Source organism: Corvus kubaryi, unplaced genomic scaffold (assembly GCF_017639235.1).
Source record: "Corvus kubaryi isolate FWS band 111438036 unplaced genomic scaffold, C.kubaryi_AGA036_p1.0 split1-37296, whole genome shotgun sequence".
Lineage (NCBI taxonomy): Eukaryota > Metazoa > Chordata > Aves > Passeriformes > Corvidae > Corvus > Corvus kubaryi.
The window spans coordinates 4358807-4379333 of NW_024582075.1; the positions used below are offsets into that span (position 1 = coordinate 4358807).

At 40.3% G+C, this 20527-nt stretch overlaps 2 protein-coding genes across 4 annotated transcripts in view; one reads left to right on the forward strand and one right to left on the reverse strand.

Moving 5' to 3' along the window:
• Positions 1 to 15940, reverse strand: part of AP3S1 (adaptor related protein complex 3 subunit sigma 1) — a 28907-nt gene extending 12967 nt beyond the window's left edge. For 2 of the 3 annotated variants that reach the window (XM_042013133.1, XM_042013135.1), the window contains exons 1-4: positions 15710 to 15940; positions 13569 to 13660; positions 10864 to 10975; positions 2429 to 2500 (exon numbers count right to left, since the gene is read on the reverse strand). In XM_042013133.1, coding sequence (XP_041869067.1) covers positions 2429 to 2500; positions 10864 to 10975; positions 13569 to 13660; positions 15710 to 15778 — 345 coding nt within the window. In that variant the 5' untranslated portion in view covers positions 15779 to 15940. Of the gene's footprint in view, positions 1 to 2428; positions 2501 to 10863; positions 10976 to 13568; positions 13661 to 15342; positions 15481 to 15709 lie in introns of all 3 variants that reach the window. The other variant, XM_042013134.1, reaches the window with a different exon arrangement.
• A 104-nt stretch (positions 15941 to 16044) lies between these two features.
• On the forward strand, positions 16045 to 18842 carry ATG12 (autophagy related 12). Its single transcript, XM_042013136.1, has 4 exons — positions 16045 to 16276; positions 16409 to 16545; positions 18012 to 18074; positions 18427 to 18842. The coding sequence occupies exons 1-4, from the start codon at positions 16099 to 16101 to the stop codon at positions 18484 to 18486; spliced, it is 438 nt and encodes a 145-aa protein (XP_041869070.1). The 5' UTR covers positions 16045 to 16098; the 3' UTR covers positions 18487 to 18842.
• Positions 18843 to 20527: the final 1685 nt, after the last annotated feature.

Consider the following 20527-nt stretch of genomic DNA (forward strand, 5'->3'; position numbering starts at 1 on the left):
AGAGAATTGCAAGAAAGGAACCTTCCACAGCTCCACCATGAACTGAAGACACAGAACAACTCTCATTCAAGTAAGTTAGCCAATCCCCACTTTTCTCTATACCAGACCACCCAAAATACAAGTATTTTAAAGGTTTCACCCCAAACAGCACCCACACATAAGCACCCATTAAAACTAGGACTGTCTAGATCAAACAGGAGCAGTTGCTATTTTTCCCTTTTGGACACTTGAAATATATTAACAAGCCAGGCCACAAATATCTGACAAGAGAAAGTTAACGCATTAACTCTGAAGGCTCAGTGCATTATGCTTCTTGACAAGGTGACCTTATCAGCAGTTTAAAGAGAATTTAACACTGTAATTTCACTCTCACAGATACATCTTCTGTTTTGTTCTCACACCTACAAGAATACTGATGAACTTTAACTGGAGGGAAAAAAAAGGAAGAATGAAGATGACACCAAATTAGTAACAGCTGCACAACTAATGCTACTGTAGAGCTGGTAGCAGCCTTGCATAATTACAGAAGTTCATGTCTCTATATTGTATTCTTTTGTTCATTTATGCTCAAGTCAAAAGTCACTGCACTGGTTAATGTCACATTCAGAGTTTTTGAACTCAAGGTTTCATGGACTTTTGTTGTGAAAATGGATTATTTTTACTAAGATATTGAACTAGTATTTAGGGTTCACATTTTCCTCAGAGTCTGAAAACTCTACTCTAAACAGCTAATGAGATTCTCAGGCAGATTTTTAGTAAATTAAATTAAACAGTTGAATTCTAGTATCCATTTGATATGTAATTTTCAAGAAGAAATATAATCTCATATCCAATACAAAGTAGAACATTCTTCAAGAAATTTAACATTTTGAAGCACCTAAGTTGTCTACATTTTATTAGAAATATTTTGTACATAAAGTTAGGTTAAGGAATACTCTTTAATGAAACATGCTACAGAGCAACAGCCTGGAACACGTATCAGCCAAAGCATTCTTCAGCTAAAGATCAAACTCTTTCCCACAAAATGACTGCAGTACTTTTGTTCTTTAAGCTCAGAAGCCAATATATAAACCACTCATAAACTCTTTTGTACTTAAATCTGTAATTTTGGAAATATCCAACATGTTCCAGTCAGACTAGAAGTCCTAATGACTTTTCATGAACAAAGTATCGGTTAAACACTCACTGTAGGTAATCTGCATTTCCCTTTCTGGTCAAGGTGCAAGTGTTGCTTCCAAAAGAACTTCCTGATTTTGAAATAAACTGAGTCGGTTTGAAATGGTAACTTGCTATTATTTTTAGTCTACTTTTTCTATCTTACTTTCCTTTGACATCTTTTGCTGTGAATGCAGAACGATGTTCACAGATGGGGAAAGGTGACTGCACAGAAAGCAACAGCAGGCACAAAATGCAACTGAAGGAATAAATTCTGTATATTAAATTCTCAGCATTTTAGATATTACACCAAGAAATGTCAAAGCTTTCTAAAAGACAGGTGACTATAGTAACAGCATTTCTCAAAACTAGTTTAGTAAGTAAAATACTTGCTTCTTATAGCTGGGAATACTCAAACAAAGTTTGTTTGAGATTTTGAACAGAAAGATCCACACAGCATTTAAATTTAAATAGTCATAGCACATGAAAGGCAACTTCCAACCCTAACTGGAAAACACTTAACTTCAGTTCTGAGTTGTATAAAAGCTAATCATGAACGAAAGAGAACACATTATTTCTTGAAGCTATTCCTACTCTAAGAATATTCCGATGTCTTGCATTTTACAATTTTATGTGCAATATTATTATGCAAATCTCCTGTATTATTTTATTGTTCCTCAGAAAGGAATGTTCAATTGCAGCTTTCAAGTCACAAAAGTAGTATTTTAGCAGAAATGGTCTAAATTTCACTGATTATTAAATCACAGAATCATGGAATCAGTAAGGTCGGAAAAGATCTCCAAGATCATCAAGTCCAACCTTGGACCAAACACCACCAAGTCAACTAAACCACAGCACTAAGTGCCACGTCCAGTTGTTTCTTGAACACTTTCTGGGCTTGGTGTGTCCACCACTTCCCCAGGCAGTCTGCCTCAATGCCTGACAACTCTTTCACTGAAGAAATTCTTCCTGATATCCAGCTTGAGGTAATTTCCTCTTGTCTGTCAACGGTTACTTGGGAGAAGAGACCAACCCCCATCCTGCTACAACCTCCCTTCAGGCGGTTACAGAGAGCAAAGTGGTTCCCCCCGAGTGTCCTCCTCTCCTTCCTAAACACCCCCTGCTCCCTCAGCCATGCCCCATAAACTTACTATCTGTACCCTTCACCAGCTTCATTATCCTTCTATGGAAAGGAAGGCAGGATTTAATACGATGCATCAGCTGAACCAAACATTTTACTTGATAAAAATATTACAGGATGTCATCACAGTACCTTGTCTACATGGAAGATTAAATCCAGCTCACAGACATTTTCAAAACATTTGTCTAGTGTTTCCACAAATACCTGCAAAGAGGGGAAAAAAAAAAGCCAAAGGTCAATCTTTAACAAAAACTCTACAGTTCCATTAGACGTGAGGTTTGAGAAAAGCAAATACAGAAATTAAAGACTGGTCAGATCTTAAGGCATTAAAGGCATCTACAGAAATTATGTGGTTAACATTATGTCAACAGTATGTTATCTATGTAGAGAGCAAAACTGTATGCACAAGCAAATTCAGGTTAAAACTGCTATAAAAGTCACGTTGTTTTAAAAAACAGACACATCTTGAAAAACCAGTAACATAACCTACACTATAATTTTCTCATCTGTGATTCAAAGTACTCCTTCCCATTTCATTAGAACTCAATTATTAAGAAAAAAAACCAAACTGTTTTCCCCATTACTGTTACTATTTTTAACAATTACTACATTGCAGGCATCTCCTAGTTAACCAGAATGTTAATTTTGCTGTTAACTCTCAGCATCACTGCTTCCAGCAGCAGTACACAGCTTTCACCTGATTTAGACCCACTGAATTCAGAATGAAAAAGGCATCTGTCTTAATGTCACACCTTTTGATCCTGTCAACCAGGATATATATCACCACATAAATTTAGAAACGTCTAGCAGTTTATACACAGGTAAATAACTCCTCTCTGAATCCAGAATAAAAAAGTGTAAAGCAGAAAAATCCAAGCAGCTGCTGAACTCCAGCCACTGACGTTCTCTGCCAGATACGGCCTGTACATCACCTTGCTCTGGGTGTTTCTGTAACAGACTCCTTGGTATTTATGTCCATACTTTGGTACACCAACAGCACCCAGTCCCCATTAGGCCAGATAACAAAATTATGATGGTACTTGCAGTCCTGAAGCTCCTGAATGCCAATCACCACGTGCTTGTGGTGAGTGCTGTCAAAGACTCCAGTCTCAGAGAGCTGTAAGCACAGTTCCCCTTGTGCAAGGGATAACTCCTACAGATGTAGGTATGTCAAGATCTAAGTTAAATATAAGACTGAGCTTAGGATCTTCAAAGTTAAAAAGAATTTCTGTGACAACTTACTGATCTTTTATTAATGGTGAATAAATAAACTGCAACTTGCTGGAAATTTTTATCAATTTTATATGTTTCAAAGCCATTTTGTCACAATATGTATTTAACATTATTATTAAGCTGTCACTGTATGCAATTTTTTATTCAATTCTAAACTCAAACATCCTAAAGCAGCAATATGGAAGATAAACACCTCATTTTGATTCTCAGTTCCACATGATTTAGGAACCCCATCTTAGTATTTGAGAGGCACCAGATTTCAAACTGCCTAAGCCCAGAAAAATAGGAATGAGAAACCATGTTCTGACACAGACCACAGAATTGTTTAGGTTGGAAACCTAAAGATGAGTAAGTCAAACAGGTAAGCTAGCACTGCCAAATCCAGCTCTAAACCAAGTCCCTGAGTGCCACATCTAGATGTTTTTAAAACACTAGGCATGGTGACTCTATCACTTCCCTGGGCAGCCCACTCCCAACGCATGACAACCCTTTCAGTGAAGAAATTTTTCCTAATATCCACTCTAAACCTCCCTTGGGACAACTTGAGGCCATTTCCTCCTATCCTATTGCTTCTTCCTTGGGAGAAGAGATTGAAGCGACTACCTCCTTTCAGGAAGTTGTAGAGAAAGATAAGGTCCCCCCAACCCTTCTTTTTTCCAGGCTAAACACCCCCAGCTCTCTCAGCCACTCCATGTAGGCTTGTGCTCCAGCCCCTTCACCAGTTCCACTGCCTTTCTCTGGACTTCCTCCAGCCCCTCCATGTCTTTCTACTAGTGAGGGGCCCAAAACTGGACACAGGATTTGAGGCATGGCCTCACCAGTGCCCAGTATAGTGGGACAGTCACTGGCCTCACTGTTGCCGATCTAAGCCAAGATGCCAATAGCCTTCCTGGCCACCTGGGCACAGCTGGATCATGTTCAGATGCTGTCAATGACCACCCCCAGGTCCTTTTCCACTGGGCAGCTTTCCAGCCACTCTGCCCCAGCCTGTACCACTGCAGGGACTGTTGTGACCCAAGCGCAGGACCTGGCACTTGGCCTTGTTGAACCTCATACAATTGACCTTGGCCCATCAATCCAGCATGTCTGAATCCCTCCAGCAGATCAACACTCCCACCCAGCACACGGTCATCTGCAAACTAGCTGAAGGAGCATTCAAACCCCTCATCCACATCACTGATAAAGATATTAGAGGCCTGGCCCCAACACGGAGCTCTGGGGAACTCCATAGCTAACCATACACCACCTGGATGTTAACGCCACTCTTTGTGGACCAAAGTCCTGCTCATACAGACATGTATTTATGCCTACAGGCCCAGTGAAACAGATCTGCTTGACATCAGCCGTTCCCAACTGTCTACCTTGCATTATCAACAAAGATTACTTTTACAGCTTAATCCCTGGTCTTCAGATCCTGCTCACATTGTAAAAGAGAATGACACCCTGCCCTTGCTATTACTTCTACTATTAATGTTTCTAAAATGTTGAACTACAGATTAACTGATGTTCCATGTGTTTAAAACAAGGACTGTTCTTCAATACCAAAATACAAATCTGTCACTTAAACTAGGAACATAGAGCATATTCAGAGGCAGACTCGAGACAATAATGTTTGGTGACAGATTAACTAAGAAAATGAATATGCTTCTGTTAAATTATACTGAAGCTAAGCAAAGCAGGGATTTTTTACTCTAGCAGTTGTTAATTCATTGTGGTAATAAGAGTCTTCTATAAAGAAGGGATGTGAGCAAACAAAAAAACTTGCATGTTAAGCAGAAAAAACTACACATTTGACAACATGTGCAGCAAAACAAATGACCAAAGATGTTCTCTTACTTTCCTTGCACCTTAGGAGAATGCAGTTACAAGGACAGTGCTGTTTGATATTAGCTGCAAGAAGAAGATTGGAAACAGAGTGTAAATGCAACCTTTGTCCAACGGTTTTAGTTACAAGAGGTAAAAGTTTGTCACTGTTTTTGAAAGAAAGTATTTCTCATATAAGTCACCAAGTCTGCACATAAATTCACACACTCTGACTTCAACATCTGTCTAGTTCCTTGGAAAACAAAGCAACCCATTAAAAACAAAGCCAACTCAAAAATCCTAAAAATGCTCCTGCCCCCCCAGATATACGTATTCAGCAGCAGAGTGTATGCTCACACATCAACAACACAAAAGTTTACTTTTTGTGACGTTCTTCCAGTAAATAAAGCTTCTATAGCAATAGTTGATTCATAGTTGAGTGGTTACTTCTAAACCTTTACCTAGTACACAGCAATCCCACCACACACTAAATGAACTCACAAATCTCTGCTTACAATGCATGACCAGTAATGCACAACAAATATTTTTTAATCTAAGGGAAATCAGCTGGCACTGACTATTCTTCACAGAGATTTTTCACTGACTAAGGATTCCTCATGGAAACTTTGGAAATTTCCCCCATCTTCCACTCATGATGGCGAGCTCACTCAGAGTAACGCCAGAAATGACAAGGTTTACGTCTATTATAAATGGCCTTTTGAAATACTGGCCTAAGGTAAATTAGATTTTTTTGCACTAACATTCCTTGGCCTATTTTAAGATGCCTTCCATAATTGAAATGGTAAAAAAAATTAGAGGCATTTTCATCAGAATTTTAGTTGAGTCAAATGAATTGCACGCTATGGCAAACGGTGCTAAAATTTAAGTACTTCAGTGGTCACTTCAGATGCTGCAGACTTGTAGATCAATAACCAGAAGAGAAAACACATCAATTGTTTTGGGGGACACACACACACACTGTGCACACACATCAGCTCAGACACACCTTGTGATGTTACTGGAAGAGTAACATAAATAATTGAGTCAAATATCAGGAAAATAAGGATGCATGCACAATGAATTACTAGCTCCCCCTTGTGCTTAATTTTTGAAATTATAACCTTTTATGGCAAAAAGAAAAACCCATGCACATCTCCATGTAAGCAAACAGAAAACATAAGGAAAAAAAAAAAAAAGGAAAACCCCCACACCTTTCTTTTGCAAGAGATATGCTTTAAAGAAGACAGATACACACTGGGAGCACAAAGCGCATGAAACAAAATACCAAATTTTTGTTGGATAGATACAAGTCAGGAGCTCCCTCTACTCAGCCTCATGTCAAAACATAAAACATTACCTTTACAATGAAGGGCTTATTTTAAAAATAAGCAAATAAGACAAAAAAGGAATAAATCATACATTAGTATTAGGAAGATAACAAGGGTAGCAGAAAACTCAGAACACCTAATCAATTAAACGTATCTGAGCATGGATAATGTCAAATACTAACAAAAGCAGGTACAAAAGATGAGCTAAATCCAACAGGAGTAACTCATACCAAGAATATCCCCTTCTTCCTCCTTAGCTAAACAGGAATGGTAAACCTGAGGACAGAAGCAATCCAATCTGCCCATGGAGAGTTCTCATCCCAGTGATATGCCTCTCCATTTTTATTTAATTAGCATAAAAGCATCTCTGGTCAGGATCCTTTATCGTTAGGAACTGAGAAAAACACGTAACATAAACTGCACTGCATTTCCCACATGCATCTCACTGAACATCATCATCTTGCAAGGCTCTATAGATTTCCCCGTGGAATACTGATCTCACAGACCCGCTGCTTGCTATGTCTTCGAAGTACAACAATGGGCCAAAATACTAAAAAATTCTCAGAGCTGACATAGGCTTTTTGGTCCATAAGATAGTTATGGTACCACTGTAAATGCCCCTCATTTTTTCCTTATGGCAGTGTACAGCTAGTTGTGTTTTCACACATATTTTCTTTCCATGCACTAAAATCTTAGACTTCACAGGCTAACATGAAGACTCTAAAATAGCATGACAGAATTTACACTGAATCGAAAGGACTACAAAACTTAAGCATAGCACAGATGCTGACCTATCTCTCCCAATCCAAGTAAGCAAATAGAATAAAAAGAAACTTGCGTTTACATTTAGAAAAAAAAGAAAGAAAATAGTCAAAAATTAACAATGTGGATTTGCCTTAGGTGTTGGAACACAGAAATCCAAGTTGAAGACAGTATAAAATCTGAGGCAGAGTCTATGACTTGTAATGCATACAGCATCCTCATCAAGTCTGTGTCAAGAAGACTTACCCGTGAAATAGCTCTGACCTAATGGTGAGATAAGTGGCATTCACAAAAGTATCTTAAGTATTACTACAAAAACTTTATGCTGAAAAGAACTGCAGACTGCCATATGTAATCTAGTCTCCTATGCATTTATTCCGCTTACAAGACAGAAACCTCTAAAGTGCTATACCGAGTTCGAGGTTCCTTTCACCAGTTTACTTTCCACCATAAACTGGTCCCTTATGTATCTACTTACTTAGACAATTCATTATATGTATGACTCATCACAAAGTCCAGATGTCTTACTCTTACCTGTGTTATCTCTGAACTACAGTAAACAAAGATGTATAAAAATGGTTCAACACTCCACAGGAAAAAACAAAGCTTGTTTGCTTGACTCGATATGGGTGTGTATATACTGTTAGTCTGCATTGCATGTGGGGTTGGCATGTAATAATAAACTTTCTGAGGTTCACTATAAGATACATTTAATTCTGATTGCTGCTGCTAAGAGGATTAAACAGATCCTTCTTCTGAGCCAGTCTGGAAATTAAAAACATTTAATTAATCACTGTATTAATCACTTTAATTAATCAATGTAATCAAACGGTTGAATTACAATGATTAAGAGAAATTGGAATCCTCAACAGCTGTAGGTACTGTGATGAGACAGTATAATTTATAAACAAAATCATACAGGTCAGAAAAATAAAGTATGTCTACAAATGGAAATAGGATTTTTATTATTTCAGCTTCCTTTAAGCAATTATGTAATTCAACACTGAGGCATTTATGGAAAAAAATGTGAAATACAAAAACTAGGAGATTAAACTCTATCGAAGTATTTTTGGTACAAGAAGCAACACAATTTAGAGAAAAGTTTAAATTCTCTAATTAAAGAAGTTTGGGGGCTTTGTAACTATAGGCAGCAGCAAGCTCAAGCAATTTGCTTCAACACCTGAACGTACAATTTAGGTTGTACTATGTATGAATATGCTTTTTTTCTCTGTTCATAAATATTTTGGCACTTCCAAGTAAGAAGACACACTACACAATAGGCAGCTAAGCAACCCTGTACAACAAACTGCTATGAACAGCCATTGTGTACCTTACTTGTTAATGCTGCACTGTTCAGATATTGCAGAATGTTCTGTGACCAAAGATGATACAAGAATCCAGAAAGGAGTTTCCTTCCCTGCTACCCACACAGGCACTCTTCTGGATCTACTGTCCAGAAGAGCAACACTGGAGTGCTGAACAGGAGGAGGTGCCTGTGAGAAGCTATGCAGCTTCAAGAAAGGTCTGCAGAGAATTGTGAGGCCTTAACAGACTCACAGTGCTTCTACAGTGAAATAATGAACAGATACAGGCCCATGTCTCAGGATGGATTTTACTTACATAATAAATCAATTCTCTTGATGTGCAAGCTTTTGAAAGGCTTAACAGGAAGTTATACTTAGTGTTTTATAAATATATATATACCTAAAACAGAGATCCATTTTACGCAATGGCATAAATCACTTCATGGTCTGAAACTATTTTTTGCCACATCTGAGTTCACTAACGATCACTGGTGGAATGGTTTATTTGCAAGTTTTAAGTTGAAAAAAATCACGGGTTTAGTCAGAGGCCTCTTGACCTAAGAGCGTTCATATTACCAGACATGATACTTGTTACAAGGTTGATGCACACATATTTAGCAGTTTAAACAGTGGCCACAGCATCAGGCCCGCCTGAGTTTAAGAAGCATTTGGACAATGCTTTCAGGCACATGGTGTGATCCTTGGGATGTCCTGGGAAAGGTCAAGAATTGAACTCAATGATCCTGATGGGTCTCTTCTAACTCAGTATATTTTATGGTTCTATGAAATCGTACCTGGGAGATCTGCAGAAGACACTGTATTTGAGGAGTCAGTGATCTTGAACAGGCCCTGTCTGCCCTACCGGGCTGAGCAGCCTGGATCTTCTTAATATAATCTATAACCTATGAGGTCCTTGGCAAAGATCAACTCTAGGAATGGAATGTACTGATCCTGACCAAGAGACTGCTGCACGTTTAGGGTTTAGTCATCCATGTAACACAACCTGAATAGACACAGGCCAGTGTTCTGCAGGCTGTGCTGCAGAAATTCCTTGGCTGAGGGATAAACTCAGACAGTTCACTGTAACAGAGGAGCCTGCAGGCAGCTCTCACAAGTTACCAGGGAACATGTCACCTGCATGGCCTCACCATGATCTCAAACTGCAGCAGGAAGGTCTCCTGAAAATATCCTTTAGGAAGAGCTGTTTTCCTGTGAGGAAATTATACAGTAGCTCAAAGATCTAAAAGAGGGAGAGACAGACAGGATCTGCTTTGCCCCAGACACTGTGGGAAAATCCACCTGGGCTCCACTGGGTGCCACATGAAGGTGGCATGCCCAGCATCTGAAGGGGTCTAAGATTTACTATCCACATTCATCTTCTCACTCTGTTCTATTAAGCAGTTATCTTATTAAGCAATCTGTACTGTCAAGCCTTTATTACAGATACAGAAAGAACCTAGACTTATGGATCTTCTTTCTCCCGACCAATCCCCACCCTACCGACCTCAATTCCCCTGGTGCAGAACAAATACCTAGGGGAGCACTTGCCCTCCTTTTCTAAGGTACACCTGACAAAAAGCTTGTAAGCCACTACGAAATTTTAATCCAAAGAGGTTTTGGATATGCTTATCCATTATACATTTATAGTGAATATATATATATATATATATATATACACATATATATGCATGTGTGCGCTTGTGTGTGAATCTGGGTATATAAAAATATACAGATATACATATATACACACACATAGAGCATTGCCTATCAAAGTTCTCAATCTACACTTGTCTAGCAAATGTTTGAACTGTGCCATTTTTATCTGCAGCCAAAAAGAGGCCTTTAAAAGTTAAAACAAAAAATAGATTGTGTTCAGGAAGTTCCAAATAAACTGCTTCCTCACTTTCTCATCAACACGGAAAACAACTTTTTCAAGGACAGCCCAGAAAACTACAAACAATCTAAAAATAATACTCAGAACTTCCTGGTATGTTCACAGTATAAAAGAGACCGTCCAAATATTACCAAAAAAAGGCACAGCAAAATATTTAAGTTCTAAGGCACTTCAAAGTTGACCTCCACTTAATAAGGATAAAAAAAAACCCAAAAAAACCCACAAAACAGCAAAAAAACTTACTTGTATGAGATCTAAAATACCAAGCTCACTTTCTGAGGAATCCACACAGAAGACAAAATACAAGGTGGCATAGTGTCGGTAAATTAGTTTGTTATCAGATCCACCTATTAATCTAAAGAAGAAATAAAACAAGGAAAGCTTAGTTAGCATCTCAGTATAACCTGGGCAAATCCTCACAATTATTTCAATTAATAGGAGGCATATTGTTAACAGCTGGAATTGTCTCAAGTCCAACTATATTGCAATTTTTATTTTGTGATATAATTCCAATGGAAGACTAAGTAACAAGACAGACCAACTTACATTTACCACACAAGCACAGTTATTGTTACCCATATGGATAAAAATGACATCAACGTGTGCACCTTTTTATTAAAATCAATTTGAACAGATCATAAAAAGACAGGTTTTAAGTGTACTTCCATTCCACACTAGCAGGCAGGCACTGCACAGGGATTAATCTGCTTTACAGATTAACAGTGTATGCCTAAGAACCCTTCCCTGACCTTCTCATAAGAGCACTGAGAGAAAAAGAAAACTGCAATCAAGACTGGTATTTGGATTGCAAAAAAACGGTTTATGATCCATTTAACAACCAAGAACATGTAACACTTGCGCTACAAAACGTTTGATATCTTGAGAAGTAGAACCATACTTCAAGTAACAGTTTATGATGCAATGTTACAGTCACAGAAGCAATTACGTTTTTCTGGACTGACTAATCATCATGGCACTGAATAACAAGAGGTCTACAGAGGTATATTCTTCCACTCTTCTGCTATGGCCTTCCAAAAAAAGGCACATAAATCATGAGATCTACATCAGACCACTGACATTTGCTTTGAACTGTAAGAGGCCCACTCATACAGAAAGGAAAATATATTTTAGGCTGAACCTACATGGCCATGACTATCATAATTTTTCCTTAATTCTGGACCAGAACTGAATCACCTGTTTGGTGTACCACAACTCATCCCTTGAGTTTCTATCTTTATCACAGGGAGAGAATACACAGATTTTACACAGATTTAAAAAAAAAAAAAAAAAAAAAAATCTTCTAGGTCACCCTTGCTTAAGTACTTTGCTCTGCATTAATGCTTGACCAGGGATGGGGGTAGGGAAAGAGAACCCCTTGTTTCTGAAGAGCAGGAACTACGTTTACATATCAGACAACACTGTGACAAACAAATAGGAAAGTGGAAAGAAATGGCAATTAAAGTTTCTTCTTTTGTGGTTTATTTACCCAGTTCTTTCAAACGCTTCATGCTTGAAATACACATAGTTCTACACATAAACTGTTGAGGCCTTTGGGTAAACTGCAAACTCTAAAGTGATCCCTGTCCTGAAAAAAAATATACTGAAAAAAAAATTGAAATGGTAACCCTGGAACTGAGCAGTAGGAGGAATGCCAGAATTGTGTTCTCTGTCTCAGTTTATTTTTGTTAAGCAGCTGTGATTTTTAAAAAAGCTCCAAATGTCTTCTGTCTTTCACCTTAGAATTCAAGACAGAAGGTTTCCAACTTAACATAATCTCCAAGAACCTAATGATAGAACCACCAGTTGAGGAGTTGGAAAAGAGTAATTCAAATTTTAAAAGCAGTAATAAAAAAGATCAGGAATCATTTTGATCAAGAAAAAAGACATCCTAGCTGACATGGTACAGACTAAGCATTTGACTCTGACTCTGCACACAGAAAATCTACATGTTAGCAGATTAACTTTCAGTAACCGGAAATTCCCATAAATATAATATTTAACAGACCATGACAATCTCTATGTCATAGGCTGGAGATCATGAGCTTACTCCATCAATAATGACCCCTTCTCCTAGAAGGTGGCTTTTTAACTATTTACTCTTGATGGCTAATAAAAACTCCAAAATAAAACACATCTCCATTTCAGAGCTTCTTCAGCTAAAGGATGTTGACTTTCAGAAACAATGAAGATGATTCCAAAAGGATTATTTTGTGTCTGTCTTATAGAGACAGAACACATAACTCTCACTTTCCTCCTACCCTGCTTTTCTTTATTGATAAAGTGTCTTGGTTGAAACTGTACTAGTTAGCACATTTAAAACCTACTTTTTTCTTCCTAGTTTATACAGCAAGCCCAAATCCTGATAAAAAGGCTGAGGAATCCTACTATCAAAGGCTGTCTGCTCAAATTTTAGGAGATCAAGCCAAAGCAACAGCTCCAAAATATTTTCGTTTTCTGAAGATTTAGCTCAGTTGGTCAGAGCATGGTGCTAAAAACACCAAGACGGGGCTGTGGATTCCTGTATGGGCTGTTCACTTAAGAGACCTTGTGGGTCCCCTCAGAATATTCTGTGATTCAATGGGTATGGCAAATGCCAATGCCTCTTAAAATGAGACTAGAGATCTTTAGCTTGATTATAGCAAAACAACATCTGCCTGTTTCCTCCCCATCTTTGTATCTGAAACAATCATGGCACTAGATATGGTACAGTGGCCATTACAGCACTAGGAAAATAATAGTTTTATTGCCTAAGACATTTTGGTACATGTATCTATGCTTCAGTTAGTAAAGAATATGTACACTTGGTGCAACATGGTATTGTTTCCTGTGTATCAACAAATCTCAAGTGACCTGGCATTTACATTACAACTGTGAAAAGTTATACTGCAATCAGCAGTAATAATACTTGAAAGTCAGTATTGGGCACTTATTTCAAACTTGATACTTACAGTCCTCCTTCTAGAAAATTACAGACATTTTCATCACGTTTCGATACTAAATGGAAAGTTTCTCTGATAATTTGTTGCTGTGTATCTTCACTCTGTGAAAGAAAATACACTCTGCTAAAAAGGGTTGACAATGCACAGCACAGAGATAATAAAACACGAAGTATATCAGCACTCTCAAACTATATACTTCTGAAGCCTTAAATCTGCCAGTTAACAAGACATACATTGTTTGTGTCATTTCAACACAAAAAGCCATTATTTACAAGTTGCAAAAAAAGGTATAACTGAGAAATGTGGGAAAATGATTGTTTTTAAGAAACTTCTGTAAAAAATTAATCCAAAAGTAGTTTTTTTAAGTAAATCACAAGTGTTCTCAAGTAGCCTGAATTTTTTATATCTCCAACATAGCCTGAACAGCTACAGGCACGCTTTGAAACTACTTTTATCCATAAACAGAGAGTAAAACAAAATCCCAAAAGCTTGAAGGGAGCAGGGAAGCTACAAATCCCACAATAAGTAACACTTCCAGAAATAGCTTAAAACACACTATGAGCAACAGGTTCTCCTAAGCTATGACCTTAACTCTTAGCAGATCAGAAACATCACTTCCGAGACTGAATTCTTCTGACTCTTTAGAAACTTGATTTTTAACTTTGAAATGATGGCCACGGGTCTATATTCTGAAAGACAAAACGATGACATATGTATCTTCCTATTTAGTTGCCATAAATTATTATTTTTCTACCTAAATGCAAAATATTATTAACTTCATTTTATGCAGTTTCCATTCTCATATATATCAGCTTAAAAAGTTAGACTCATTTTATAAGTTTAAGTATTATGAAAGAAAGAAATACCTCTTTCACAGATCTGACCAAATTAATCTCTCTAGAAAGCAGATGCTTCCCCTTGTAGAAAAAAGCTGAGATTTGCCTCCAGTACTGGTTCAATTGACCCTAAAGAATGCATAAGCTTCAAAAGGTCCACAAACAAATCTGTGTTATTGAAATCACACATAAAAATACAATCTAGACGACTGCACTTATTTCTGCGCACCACAAAGTTTCTTAGTTTCATTTGCTATTCACAATTTCAAAACTTCAAGCATTCTGTTTATACAAACATGTTACCCTACTGTAAGCATTGAGAATTTGTTTTAGGTCCAGTTAAAAAATTAGTAGATCAGAATGGCTTTACAAGAAAAATCTGGTATCCTCTGGCCATTTGTTCCTCTCCTTCCCCTTCTCCTTCAGTCACACATAAGAATGACCTGTGTCAGTTACACTCCTTTAATTCAAAGCCTGACCGTGCAAACTGAAGCGTCACAGTCATCGTTTCTGCTCTGAGGTGCACAAGTAAGACACATCCCTTTCAACAAGCTGTGACTTCTGTAATAGCCAGAACTGCAAGAAAGGGGCCACAAATCCCAGTAAGTAACTGCCCTGCTGGAAAAAGAGTAATTGGTTCACGTAACTTTAAGAAATCTGTTTTCTGGTATTTTAATGCCCAAGCAGACCTCAGCATATTTGCTAGGAAATACAGTACGCTCAAAACATTACCTTAAAATCTCTTATCCTTGAACTAAATCACGAGTTTCTACTGCACTTTCTTTCCATTCAGATTGAGCGTTCGTACTGCATTTTCAGAGCTGCTTTGCTACTCGCCTTCTCCCATGTAAAAGGGAGATGCTCTTTTCTAGTTAATTACATTTTCATGTCAACTGTAATTTTATAGCACCTTAAAAAAAAAAAAAAGCTTCTGCTTAAGAACTCACGTCCCCCGTTCTCATAGCTCTGCCATAGCACGGAGACACGCAGCACCACGCCGGACAGCAGAGCTTATCCACACAACAGCTCGGAGAGCCAAGTCTACCGCTGCACGAGACCCCCTCCCTCCTTCATCTTCGGAGCTACTAAAAGGCAAGCCCCAGTAAAAACAACACCGCATTCCTTCGAAGCCTCATGTACACGGTCTCAGCACCGTCCCTTTCCCCACGGCGCTGCCCTGGGCCCAGCGCAGCCGGCAGGGCAGGGCCGGGCCGGGCCGGGCCGGAGAGCCTCGCCTACAACCCCGCCGCCCAGGCGTCGCCCGGCCCATCGCCCGGCCCACGACCGCCCCGCCGAGCCCCGGCCCGCCCGTACATAGCGCTGGTAGAACTTGGAGAGCCGCGGCTTGCCGTGGTTGTTGAAGATGAGGATGGCTTTGATCATGGTGGGGCGGCGGCGGGGGCCCGCGGCAGCGGCCGGACGAACTGTGCTGTGTCCCCCTCCCTTGCTCTTCCTCTTCTCCTTCCTTCCTCTTCCTCGCTCTCACCACCCCGTCCCGCTCTCGGAGCGGCGGCGGCGGGGCGCGCGCACCACGTGACCGGCGGGGCGCGGCCGCTGCCGGCGGGACGGCTCGCGCCGCACGTGATGCTGCCAGCGTGTCACGTGACGGGAAGGCGGCGTCCCGCGAGGGACAAAACGCCTCGCGGGGCGAAGGCCGCCGCTTGCGTGGCGTCACTTCCCGCCGCCCGCGCAGCAGCGGCATCATGGCGGAGCCGGAGGAGCAGCAGCAGCCGCCGCCCGCCGCGGCGCAGAGCGGGGGCCGGAGCGACGGCGGGGAGGAGGTCCCGGAGGGCGGGGCCGCTGCGGGGCCCGCCGAACCGGGGCCGCCCTCAGCCGGGTCGCCGGGCACCGAGGAGCCCGTAGGCGACGCGAAAAAGAAAAGTAATGGGGCGAGAGGCCTCAGCCGGGGCGGGCGGGCGCGGCGGCGGGCAGGCGCGGCGGCCAATGGGCCGCGGGGGTGGGCGGTGTGGGCCAGTGAGCGGCGGGCCCGCTGTGACGCGCCGCTCCCCGCAGTTGATGTGCTGCTGAAGGCCGTGGGCGACACCCCCATCATGAGGACCAAGAAGTGGGCGGTGGAGCGGACCCGGACCATCCAGGGCCTCGTGGACTTCATCAAGAAGTTCCTCAAGCTGATGGCCTCAGAACAGCTGGTACGGGCGGGCACCGGGCGGGAGCTGCGCGCGCAGGGCCCGCGCTGTCATACCCTGCGAAGACGCTGGGAATCCAGGCTACAGCTTCCTGTGGGAAACTTGGAGTAGCAGCACCGAGAGAACTACTCTAAGTAGACCCCAGGGTGTAATACTGGGGAAAGGTGTAGCAGCGCGGTCTGGGTGTGCTCGGCACTGACGTTTGTCAGTGTCTGTATTTCTTGGTGTGTGATGCTGCCAGGCAGAGCTGTGTGCACACTGGGCAGTGGAGCATCCCAGGGAAACATTCCTAGATACCGTGGACCCGGGAGGAGTTGGGTGTAGAGATGGAGTATTTGAGAAACAGTCCAGAGTGGGATCAGCTTTCTGAATCTGAGTGCCTGTTTCCTTCAGAACTTACATCTACAACAGTTTCGTTACTGTCATTGGACTGATTTTGCATTTAAAATGGGTAGCTGGGAAGTGTTTGTCCTTGGGCAGCATATTGCCGGTATTATTTATGAGTTCCTTCCTGTAGAAGTGACTAGCCAAAGTGCCCTCATGATAACACTGAAAGAGCTGGAAATACAGTTGCACTGATTATGTTGTTCTGCTGTGAGCTCTTAACATCCATACAGTTCAAAGTTTTTATTTAAGATTACAGTTAAAGCTAGACTTATTAAAGTAGTTAACTAAAGTGTAGCTGAAATCATTCTGTTCTCAGTTTGGAGGACTTTAAGTGTGTAGGCATAAATGCACTGGCCTTTTCATCCACCTGGAAATCATGAGGGGTTTACTTTTCTGTGGTTTAATATCTCAAAGAAGAGTGATAGGTAAGATATTAACTAGGGGCATTCTCAACAGTTTGCTTCAGTAACTATCATCTCATTGTCTCAGGATAAAAAAAAAAAGCATGTAGTCTTCCTGTGTGGCTTAAGCCTATGGCTGTGCTTCAAGAACAAAGCCCTAGGAATTTTATATCTTTTATTTGGAAATAGCACAGGATGTCCCAATACCCACTGCTACCTTACACTGCAGATCCCAAGGCCTCTCTGACATTGTGGAGTGGCTCCTATGTGTGTAAATGCATTTGGAGCAGGAAGTGAGAAGGATGACATGAAAAAAGAAGAAATGTTTCTAATTTCTGTCATGGCCATTCTAATTGAGCAAATCTGGAATAGTGTGAGTGGTATGGGTTGAAATAGGAGCAAGAGCTAAACCAGTGAGTTCCCTTTGTGGTGCTGTATGGGACAGTAAGGGGTCAGCTTGCAGGAAAAGGAAGTCAGCATGCTTACTTTGGCTTGGTCTGGCTGGCCAGGTGGCTCCTCATGGTCATGTTCCCGTCCATGCTGAAGTGAAGATAGTAACTGGTGGTATTCTGTTATATGCTTAAAGATTATAACAGAGCTTTTGACTGTAGAATGATTCTTCTGTGCTCCCAGTGAGATCTCTTGTGAGATCTCCATCTCTTCTCTCTAATTTTCTTACAGTTCATATATGTAAACCAGTCTTTTGCTCCATCTCCAGACCAAGAAGTGGGGACCCTCTATGAGGTAACTTTCATCTTAAATATCCTTTTCAAATGTATTTCACAGGATTTGTCAGTACACCTCTAGCACTTGAAATCTGTTACTGCCCCTAGCAGTAATAGCTTGCATTTAGTGTAGTGTACTTGATATTCACAGATCTCTATAAATATGATCCAAAGAGATGTGACTTCATGCGGTCTCTGGAAATGCATTCCTTCATGTGCAGCATGTTGTCATGCCTCATTGTAACAGAGAGCTTTCTCGTGACAATATTTCATTACACATGTATCTGATGGGAGGGATTTTGTTTGTTTTGCTTCGTGTGTATGTTAGCCATGAATAATTGCAACAGTTCTTGGTTTTGTTTTCCTTGCAGTGTTTTGGAAGTGATGGCAAGCTTGTACTGCATTATTGCAAAACTCAGGCATGGGGATGAATGACTGACAACACAGTTGTTCAGGTGTTCTCTTCAAAAATGGAGAAAGGACTAATTTAAGCTGTAAACACACAGAAAGAGGGATGTTTGCGTTGCTGCCTTTGAGCATATGATGCAGGTGAATAGCAAAAGCAAAGAGCTGCCTAGGCTATCTGTTCACATGGCTTTTTCCTGATGTACATTTGGGGTGCAGAAAAAACACCTGCATCTGCCAGTACTCTTGCTGCTGACTTCTTAATTGCTGTATCTGAAGGGAAACTATTTCACTTGTCTGGAGGACTGACTGGACAGCTCTGTATATGCTGTACTGATGATAAGAGACCTTTTTATTAAAAGTAATGTCTGTTGTGCATGTAGCCTGGAATTCCATTTACTTCTGACATGTTGTACATCTGTTGTGTGCATCCTGTTCTTTGTGAAGCCTTCATCTTGAATATGCATTATCTCATAACATTTCAAGACAGTATTTTTATTTTTTTCTTGTAATATATAGGAATTGGCATATTGTCTTAATTTCTCCACCCTTTGGCTTCATAATTGTGGTCATGTAAGTACCTCATTTATAATGGCACAGCATCATGAGAGGCCTCAAAATACTTCCCTCCTGCACAAATGTAGTGATTTGTTGAAGGCTGAACACTTCAGCAGTTTTCAAGGTGTTTCTTCTGACGCTGTGTAATGACTTGCATCTTCAGTTGAATGATGCAACTAGCTGTTCCATCTACCATTCATGAAGAAATAGATATGAGGTGCTTAAAACTTACTCTATACTCTTTTTGACTGCTTAACTTTTGTGTTCACCAGCTGTGTGGTTCACTAACAAAGTAGAATGCAGTTTATATTCTTTGCTAAGTCATAGCAATGAGGATTGACTTGGGGTTTTTTCCATTATGGAGAGGACCTGGTATCTTGACTTGGGTACTGACCTTTGCTTTTATTTATTGGAGAGTTTGGATATGAGGGGTGGGGATTTTTAGTGGGTTTATTTGAAATGTCTGCTGTACATGTTTGTTTAAGCTGAACCAAATTAAATGTTAGTTGTTTGCTTGCAGAATGTTCTTGCACTGGATGACAGTTTTTGTCCCTGATGTAATCCAGTTCTTCAGCACGTACAGACAAAACACCCAGTTCTAGTTTAACGTGTGTTTGTACAATAGTCTTGAACTGCCAATTCATACGTAAGTGGTTTTTACATAGTTTCTGCAAGCTGTGTATTGGATTTTTTTCCACCTCAGAGGACTTCTAAAAGAGTAATACTGAGCTTAACTTACTGATGTTGCTGCAGTCTGCATGCAGCTTGCATGTATGTCACAGTTACACAGGCACATGCCCTGAATGCTCGCTATGTGAATAGCTTGATGTATCTTGGCGCTTTTTAAGTGGAAAACTTGGATTCACTGCATTAAACTAATAGGGCAGAATTGGTTGTAAACTTAAAACTTCAAGTAATCCATACTTTTGCCTGCTCAGAACCCTGATCTCATGAGTCTCCATCTATTTAAGAAAGCTGTTGCAGAGGGAAGCACTCTTGATTCTGTCTTGCTGGGAAATTGCTTGCTTAGTTACTGTGAGGCCAGCACACCCTGGATAGCCACTAGAGGGTACACAAGGACAAAGGTATTTGCCTAGTTTTATCTAGGGCTTTTTTTCAATCTTTTTTGTAGTATATCTACTTCCTGGCCTTACAAATATGAGTAGTTTGTTCTCCCATGTGACAGTATGTTTACCTAAGATAAGCTACTAGTCTGGTTCTCTTTAAATAATGTTCTCTTGGTGCCTTTCACCTCACTTGATCTTAACAAATGAAACTACTGATAAACTGCAGATGTGCTCTTCAGAAGTGATGCAAGAAGGTTGATGTGTGTGTGTATGTTTGTATGTATTGGGGGAGATGTGTTTTGGTTTTGAAAAATAAAAATACATCAAGATCTTGAAGAAGAACTGTAGGTTGCTGTATCCTGACAGCTAATTACAGAAGGTTGTAATTTATACTGAATCTATAAATAATTTTTATCCTCTGAAGTTGAATAAAAAAATCGTT

What these genes read in the sequence shown, in the direction of transcription:
- ATG12 (XM_042013136.1), top strand. Translation starts at nt 16,099, where the DNA reads ATGGCGGAGCCGGAGGAGCAGCAGCAGCCGCCGCCCGCCGCGGCGCAG. An exon ending in TGATGGCCTCAGAACAGCTG is followed by an intron (nt 16,546 to 18,011) that starts GTACGGGCGGGC and finishes ATTTTCTTACAG; the next exon opens with TTCATATATGTAAACCAGTC. An exon ending in AAGTGGGGACCCTCTATGAG is followed by an intron (nt 18,075 to 18,426) that starts GTAACTTTCATC and finishes TTTTCCTTGCAG; the next exon opens with TGTTTTGGAAGTGATGGCAA.